Genomic DNA, 9,518 nt, shown 5'->3' with positions numbered 1-9,518 from the left:
ACTATAAGTTCTATCTCAACCATCGTAACTGCTGTGTATTCTAACAATGGAACTCCATTAACACAAAGTTAATGTTAAAAGACGTTTGAGTGTGTCAGAGAACAGTGCGAAATATACTCAAGAAGATTTTTCTTTACAGAAAAAATAACGTTCTCTTACACTAGACAGCTTAAGGAAAGTGTGTGGGAAAGAAGCATGTGTTTGGGACACGAATTTCTTACGTCGGAACCTTTTAAAATGGAACTACGTTTGAGGTTATTGTAAAGAAGGTTAGTTGTCAGATAGACCATGGCCCAACGTGTGACATGAATTGTAATGATGTGGCGAGACTCCAAAAGGGTCTTAACTTGCTTAACCTACATACAATATAACAACTAAGTATGTGTTGTTAAATTAAAATAAAACTTAATTGTAATGCTGTTAAATATTAAATATATTAAACTTACACCTATCTTGATGTAACTATCTGGACTAGTTAGGTTATTAACATACTTGATTTATTAGCTGTCAAATCAATCTACTTAAACATTACACCTCAAGTAAAACTGTCTCCATTGTGATGGAAAACACGAAGTCTTGAGTTTAAGTGGGTTATATATATATAAGTTATAAAAAGTTTCTTAGAGTTATCGGTTTAAAGAAGAAAATTGCAGTAAGTAGTTTTGTCATGAAAACTTTCGAACTTAACTCTGACATTAAACGCTTTTTGGTAATTTAGTAACATTATTACGATACTTACTAATGTTACACTATAATTACTTCGTGGTCATGTTTGTATGTTACTGTTTTGAATGTAATACTGCAGCACTTTGAGGCTTTGGTTTGGAAATTAGTTATAAAAACACTTATCATAAGAACTGATAAACATATCAATTTTATGAGTTTAATACATGTCACGTGAATCACTAACAGTTACAGGGTAAGAGATACAGTGGACAACTACAAGCTGATCCACGATAATGATCAGACGTAACTGACTGACTGCTTCTGCGTAATTTGATGTCTTGCTGAACATGGAAGATATTTTGTGAAAAGATTTGTTATCTTACTGATGTTATTACATCACACGCTAGCCTTCTTATACAACCTACTCATGAACGACCACGTGCTTATAATGCAACCGTTTCAACATCTGATAAATTCTCCCATTTCTCAAACTTGTACAAAAGACATTTTGTGGAGATTTTTTGTCAGTTTTCATATTTCATTCAATATTCTTTATTTTTATATGAGCTATAAGAAACTGTAAGTTCGTTGTTGTGTTAAAAATCATAAAATTGTCTACATGTTTATTGTTGGAGACTTCGGAGAAAAACAAACTGTAAATTTATTATTGGAGGTGCTGGAATAAAGTATTTCTGTTATTGGAGACCTTGCAAGAAATTGTAAGTTTGTTGTTGGAGACTCTGGATTAAACAGTACGTTTCTTGTTGGAGATCCTGGAAGACACTAGGTGACCCGGCATGGCTAGGTGGGTTAAGGCGTGCGACAAGTAATCCGAGGGTGGCGGGTTCGAATCCCCGTCACACCAAACATGCTTGTCCTTTCAGCCGGTCAATCCCACTATTCGTTGGTGAAAGAGTAGCCCAAGCTTTTGCAGTGGGTAGTGATGAATAGCTGCCTTCCCTCTAGTCTTAGACTGCTAAATTAGGGACGGCTAGAGCAGATAGCCCTCGTGTAACTTTGCGCGAAATTAAAAAAAACAAGAAACTATGAATATACTATTGGAAAACCCGAAATAAACTGTAAGTTTGTTGGTAGTGACTGTGAAATAAACATGATATGTTTATTGTTAAAAAACGTGTTGCAATGTCGCTCTTTTCTGAGTCACAGTGACTCAGTTTATACAAAAGACGAAGAAGTTGTGTTACCCAAATATCACTTAACATTCTTAATAGAACAAATAATTGCTGAAACAAGAAAATAAGTTCCAGACGCCAGAAAGTTAACAGAAAGCGTCTCGCATAATATACGTTAGATATATAGAAGGTAACAAAATATACCAGGACATCCGATATACCAAAATTTACAGTAGTAGCCAAAATATTAAGGATTGTTTGATACACTGTAACGAATAGTCGGAAATAACTTACTTTTATAACAATATATACAACCATAGTCAAGTATAAGAGTTTGTTTACGGTGATGTCGTCAAGTATAGGATAGTGTTTATTACAGTAATTCATTCAAGTATAGGACAGTGTTTATTACAGTGATTCATTCAAGTATAGGACAGTGTTTATTAAAGCGATTCATTCAAGTGGAAGACAGTGTTTATTACAGTGATTCATTCAAGTATAGAACAGTGTTTATTACAGTGATTCATTCAAGTATAGAACAGTGTTTATTACAGTGATGTAGTCAAGTATAGGACAGTGTTTATTACAGTAATTCATTCAAGTATAGGACAGTGTTTATTACAGTGATTCATTCAAGTATAGGACAGTGTTTATTACAGTGATTTATTCAAGTATAGGACAGTGTTTATTACAGTGATTCATTCAAGTATAGGACAGTGTTTATTACAGTGATTCATTCAAGTATAGGACAATGTTTATTACAGTGATGTAGTCAAGTATAGGACAGTGTTTATTACAGTAATTCATTCAAGTATAGGACAGTGTTTATTACAGTGATTCATTCAAGTATAGGACAGTGTTTATTAAAGCGATTCATTCAAGTGGAAGACAGTGTTTATTACAGTGATTCATTCAAGTATAGAACAGTGTTTATTACAGTGATTCATTCAAGTATAGAACAGTGTTTATTACAGTGATGTAGTCAAGTATAGGACAGTGTTTATTACAGTAATTCATTCAAGTATAGGACAGTGTTTATTACAGTGATTCATTCCAAGTATAGGACAGTGTTTATTACAGTGATTTATTCAAGTATAGGACAGTGTTTATTACAGTGATTCATTCAAGTATAGAACAGTGTTTATTACAGTGATTCATTCAAGTATAGAACAGTGTTTATTACAGTGATGTAGTCAAGTATAGGACAGTGTTTATTACAGTAATTCATTCAAGTATAGGACAGTGTTTATTACAGTGATTCATTCAAGTATAGGACAGTGTTTATTACAGTGATTTATTCAAGTATAGGACAGTGTTTATTACAGTGATTCATTCAAGTATAGAACAGTGTTTATTACAGTGATGTAGTCAAGTATAGGACAGTGTTTATTACAGTAATTCATTCAAGTATAGGACAGTGTTTATTACAGTGATTCATTCAAGTATAGGACAGTGTTTATTACAGTGATTCATTCAAGTATAGGACAGTGTTTATTACAGTGATTCATTCAAGTATAGAACAGTGTTTATTACAGTGATGTAGTCAAGTATAGGACAGTGTTTATTACAGTAATTCATTCAAGTATAGGACAGTGTTTATTACAGTGATTCATTCAAGTATAGGACAGTGTTTATTAAAGCGATTCATTCAAGTGGAAGACAGTGTTTATTACAGTGATTCATTCAAGTATAGAACAGTGTTTATTACAGTGATTCATTCAAGTATAGAACAGTGTTTATTACAGTGATGTAGTCAAGTATAGGACAGTGTTTATTACAGTAATTCATTCAAGTATAGGACAGTGTTTATTACAGTGATTCATTCAAGTATAGGACAGTGTTTATTACAGTGATTTATTCAAGTATAGGACAGTGTTTATTACAGTGATTCATTCAAGTATAGGACAGTGTTTATTACAGTGATTCATTCAAGTATAGAACAGTGTTTATTACAGTGATGTAGTCAAGTATAGGACAGTGTTTATTACAGTAATTCATTCAAGTATAGGACAGTGTTTATTACAGTGATTCATTCAAGTATAGGACAGTGTTTATTACAGTGATTTATTCAAGTATAGGACAGTGTTTATTACAGTGATTCATTCAAGTATAGGACAGTGTTTATTACAGTGATTCATTCAAGTATAGGACAATGTTTATTACAGTGATGTAGTCAAGTATAGGACAGTGTTTATTTCAGTGATGTAGTCAAGTATAGGACAGTGTTTATTACAGTGATGTAGTCAAGTATAGGACAGTGTTTATTACAGTAATTCATTCAAGTATAGGACAGTGTTTATTACAGTAATTCATTCAAGTATAGGACAGTGTTTATTACAGTGATGTAGTCAAGTATAGGACAGTGTTTATTACAGTGATTCATTCAAGTATAGGACAGTTTTCTTTTCAGTGATGTAGTCCAGTGAATAGTGGTTTTTATAGTGATATAGTTTAGTATAGGACTGTTTTTACAGTGATTTAGTAAAGTATAGGACTGTTTTTATAGTGATATAGGTTAGTATAGGACAGTGTTTTTACAGTGATTTAGTAAAGTATTGGACTGTTTTTTATAGTGATATAGTTTAGTATAGGACTGTTTTTTATAGTGATATAGTTTAGTATAGGACTGTTTTTTATAGTGATATAGTTTAGTAGAGGACTGTTTTTACAGTGATTTAGTAAAGTATAGGACTGTTTTTTATAGTGATACAGTTTAGTATAGGACTGTTTTTACAGTGATGTAATCAAGTATAGGACAGTGTTTTTACAGTGATTTAGTAAAGTATAGGACTGTTTTTTATAGTGATATAGTTTAGTATAGGACTGTTTTTTATAGTGATATAGTTTAGTATAGGACTGTTTTTACAGTGATTTAGTAAAGTATAGGACTCTTTTTTTATAGTGATATAGTTTAGTATAGGACTGTTTTTAACAAGGTTGTACGAAAGCGTTAGAGGAAGTAAATCATTATATTAACATTCAAATAATTGTTAGAATTTCGAGCTGAAATACCTATTTCATGAAATATAATTTTGTTATGAACTATCCATAAAATTATATTCTATACCCAAATCATTAAAGTTAATTTAGATCTTCGTGCAAATGTAAAAACATAGTTTAACCTACGTGAAATCAAAGAATTCTTAATATATATTAAAATCTATAGCGTAATTTGTTGGAAACCGTAATTACATGTTAGATAACATACATCTGGTACATTTATATGTTCACTATGCCACGAGTACGTTATTACAACTAGTGATATCTCATCAATGGGGCAATTTTCATTATAAATGATGGAGTCGTTCAACCACATGTTTAGTAATACATTGAAATAAGCATGGGCAAAAATATTTCGATCTGGCTTTATATGTGATTATATATATATAATATATTTCGATCTGGCTTTATATGTGATTATATATATATAATATATTTCGATCTGGCTTTATATGTGATTATATATATATAATATATTTCGATCTGGCTTTATATGTGATTATATATATATAATATATTTCGATCTGGCTTTATATGTGATTATATATATATAATATATTTCGATCTGGCTTTATATGTGATTATATATATATAATATATTTCGATCTGGCTTTATATGTGATTATATATATATAATATATTTCGATCTGGCTTTATATGTGATTATATATATATAATATATTTCGATCTGGCTTTATATGTGATTATATATATATAATATATTTCGATCTGGCTTTATATGTGATTATATATATATAATATATTTCGATCTGGCTTTATATGTGATTATATATATATAATATATTTCGATCTGGCTTTATATGTGATTATATATATATAATATATTTCGATCTGGCTTTATATGTGATTATATATATATAATATATTTCGATCTGGCTTTATATGTGATTATATATATATAATATATTTCGATCTGGTTTTATATGTGATTATATATATATAATATATTTCGATCTGGCTTTATATGTGATTATATATATATAATATATTTCGACCTGGCTTTATATGTGATTGCTCTTTGTATATATGATTTTTTTTCGTTTAATACAAAGCTACAAGATAGGCTTTCTCTACTTAAATCATTAAACCCAGTGTTTGGGGTTATAAACCTAGAGACTTACCATTGAGACACCAGGGGTATTTATATATGAGGAACGGGATTTTAATTCACATATTTTTGAATGAATCAAAATTCTTATTGGTAAAATTACTTAGCACCACCAAACACACAAGCTGTTTTCCCTCTAATTGTAGAATTCAATCATTCTACGTTTGTCAGTGCACAGTCTATGTTGCGTTAACCGACATTTTCCTCTGCATGATAGAAATTTCAATGTAAGTTATAAAAACAGGGCTGTTTCCGAGGAATGAATAAAGTAAGGTTGTAGCGCCGTCTAACATCTGGAAAATAAATTCTGTTATTTTTGTTAAAATTCATCTGGTGTTTAGAAATTTGGCGATTGTTTCTTCTTTTGAACATCTTCTTAAACTTAAAGCGTTTTTATTCATAAAACATCTTAAATAATAATAATAAAAGAGTTTTATTTAATACACTCGATAAAGTGTTTAGGCGTTTATATGGTACCAAAAATTTAACAGACGTCGTTCAAGAATACCCGGAATATGAACTTCTACCAACACAGAATCGCTTCATATTTAGGAGTCCTCCAAGATGGCGACTGATTAGCAGTCGAAACGTAAAGGACATAACTAGTTAATATCTGGTAGAAAGTTATTAATTATTAATTTAATCGTGGTGATCAACAACAATTGACGGCCAATCACTTTAGCACTACTATAACTTCTTAGTTTGGTGTCATTAACACAATGTACAAGTATTTTATACTTATATAACCGAAAAGATATAAAGATATATTCAACGTGTTTATGATAAAATTGGGAAACTTTTAATTGACTGTGTGATTATTAACTTAAGTTCTTAACTGATTAAAAAATAAGGAAATGAATCACACAGTTACTCAAAACCTTGCTACTTTATAATTGTGTTAAAATGTTAAAATAATATCCACAATATTAACGTTTATTCTTATTATATAGAATGCAATTTTATACAGGGTGTTCAGAAAGTCACTGTGCACTTATATATTTATTAACAGACATGTTTTAATATAGAATACAGGAGGTAAACATGAATGACAATTATAAACAATGTTGAAAGTGGCCCCCGTTGACATCAATACAGGCCTGGATCCTTCTTATTTTGTTTCTAAACACCGCTATCAGTTGCTGGCTTGAAATAGACTGAATAAAATATGATTACAAAGCTGCACAATGACTTTCCGAACACCCTGTAGAATAGATGTTTATAACAGAAACATATCCGGCGGAAATACGTTTTAACGTAGGTCTAGGGTTGGAAACATACAACTAAAACTAAGTAGGGTTGGAAACGTATGGCTAACAGTAAATAGAGTTGTAAACATACAATTAAGCCAAGTTAGGCTTCGAAACGTACAACTAAACCGAAGTAGGGTTAGCAACGTATTATTAAAGGCAAATTAGGCTTGGAGACATACAACTAAAGCTAAGCAGGGTTGGTAGCATACAAATAAAGTTAAGTACGATTGGAGCATACAAGTGAACCTGAAAGTGACATGAACATACCGATTGTAACATTTTAAATAAGGGTTAGAAACTTACCATGTAGGTTAATTGAAGCCTCAACTTCTCCCAGAGAGTTTTTAGCATGACAACTATAAGATCCAAAGTCTTCGTGGTCCACATTCCGTATCCTTAACCTCATTTCTACCTTGTACAGTCCTATTTCAACCGTCATCACATCTCGCTTCGAATCTGAGATAACCAAGGTGTCTCCATCTCTCATCCAGTAGGTCACTGATGGGGGATACGATTCCAGATGACACTCCAGGGTAACAGACGTCCCCAGACTTGTTCCTAACACTTCTTCGTTTGTCCAGATCATGGGTGGAACTTTGTGTAAGAAGAAATAAAATAAATCGTACACAGAGGATATTGGTTAAAGCTTTACTATCTTTAACAAATTTCTAAAATATGTTTCAGACAAGATCTAACTAACAAAACGTCTTTCTGTGCTTTTAAGTGCAACGAACAATCAGGTATTAAGTCAAGAGTAGAGCCAAACTTGACGAGTTAGTATTTTTGTTGTTGTTTGAAGTTAAGCACAAAGCCCACCATGGGTATCGAAACCCGGTTTTTAGTTGTGTGAGTCCACAGGAATACCGCTGTGCCACTGGGTGACGTTAGTGTTCCAGAAAGTTACATAATGGTGGATGTGTTGTTGCGATACAAATGTGAAGAAACAACAATCATTGTCACATTTGTAAAAAAATAATCAGGGATAAGTGAAATATTCTATGTGTGTCATGCCCCGGCACGGCCAGGTGGTTAAGACACTCGATTCGTAATTCGAGGGTCGCGGGTTACGAGTCCCCGTCACACCAAACATGCTTGCCCTTTCAGCCGTGGGGAGCGTTATAATGTAACGGTCAATCCTACTAATCGTTGGTAAAAGAGTAGTCCAACAGTTGGCGGTTGGTGATGATGACTAGCTGCCTTCCCTCTAGTCTTACACTGTAAAATTAGGAACGGCTAGCGCAGATAGCTCTCGTGTAGCTATGCGCGAAATTCAGAAAACAAACAAATGAAATGAATTTTTAGAGATTACATTTCGTATAATATATTGCCAGGGTGATAAGAAAATACGTCTACATCATGATATAGTGTTTGGTTACACGTTTAAATGTCCACAGTAGGGCTCATACGATCCAATGAGAATGAAGCTACTGCTCCATTCTCTCTCTTTTTGCTGTGAAGACATTAGATTTCTAAATCACTTCTCTTTATTTGATACTACGAGCCGACTTCCGCGTGCAGTGTAGGGTGTTTGGAATGTTTGTCGACACGTGTGGTCTAAGATTTAGTTCGACCATCTTTAGAAAAGTTTGGTAAATTGAAAGATGCGGTTCTGGACCATACGCATGGCTATCAAAACACGAACGATGTTAAGACAAGGGTACCTTAAATATTATACATATAAAGTGTGGTTAATCCAGTAGGTTTACTGGTGTTATACGAGGTCTTATAAGTTTGAGAATGTACAAATTTTTATTCTTTGTTTCCCTCGAACAAGGCTTAGAACAGTTCATATTAACAATAGTAACCCTCTAGGTGTAGAGGTTTGAATATACTTATCTAAATAACACACACACATATATATCAGTTTGAATTTTAAGTTTAAAGGTAAAACGAGAAGACATGATGTGTAGACTTCTTCTGATTTATAAAACGAATAATGTTTTATTTACACTGTTGAGCGATGTTTTATTACACGTGAAATTATTTAGAAAATACCTTATATGTTTTAGACTTTAAAAAAACAACTGCTGCTTACTGAGGCCAAACGTTTGAGATTCTGCTGACGAGTGATTGAAATACGATAAGTATTAAAATAATGATAATTTTTCCTCGTATTATTTTTCTTGGAGAAAGTCAGCTGACATGCTATCTAAAGATAGGTTTGATAATGTAAGAAAGGCTTATCTGTGTATACGACTATATAGGAGAATGTGCGTCAACATATATTTAACCGAGTTGATGTTAAACCTAAATAATGTGACAATTGTAAGGGAGATCGAAGCAGGACGTAAATAAACGAAAATTAATAGCAGAGATGATAAGGGTTAGAGCTTGCTTTAT

The 9,518-nt window shown here is 32.2% G+C and overlaps 1 protein-coding gene across 1 annotated transcript in view; it reads right to left on the bottom strand.

Moving 5' to 3' along the window:
* Positions 1 to 6,117: 6,117 nt before the first annotated feature.
* LOC143248192 (lachesin-like) overlaps positions 6,118 to 9,518 on the bottom strand; it is a 44,727-nt gene continuing 41,326 nt past the window's right edge. Inside the window, exons 7-8 of the mRNA XM_076496625.1 lie at positions 7,482 to 7,772; positions 6,118 to 6,134 (exon numbers count right to left, since the gene is read on the bottom strand). Coding sequence (XP_076352740.1) covers positions 6,118 to 6,134; positions 7,482 to 7,772 — 308 coding nt within the window. The remainder of the gene's footprint in view (positions 6,135 to 7,481; positions 7,773 to 9,518) is intronic.

Source organism: Tachypleus tridentatus, chromosome 4 (assembly GCF_004210375.1).
Source record: "Tachypleus tridentatus isolate NWPU-2018 chromosome 4, ASM421037v1, whole genome shotgun sequence".
NCBI classification, from domain to species: Eukaryota; Metazoa; Arthropoda; class Merostomata; order Xiphosura; family Limulidae; genus Tachypleus; species Tachypleus tridentatus.
The sequence above is the reverse complement of the archived record's forward strand: the minus strand, read 5'-3'. Positions and strand labels throughout refer to the sequence as shown.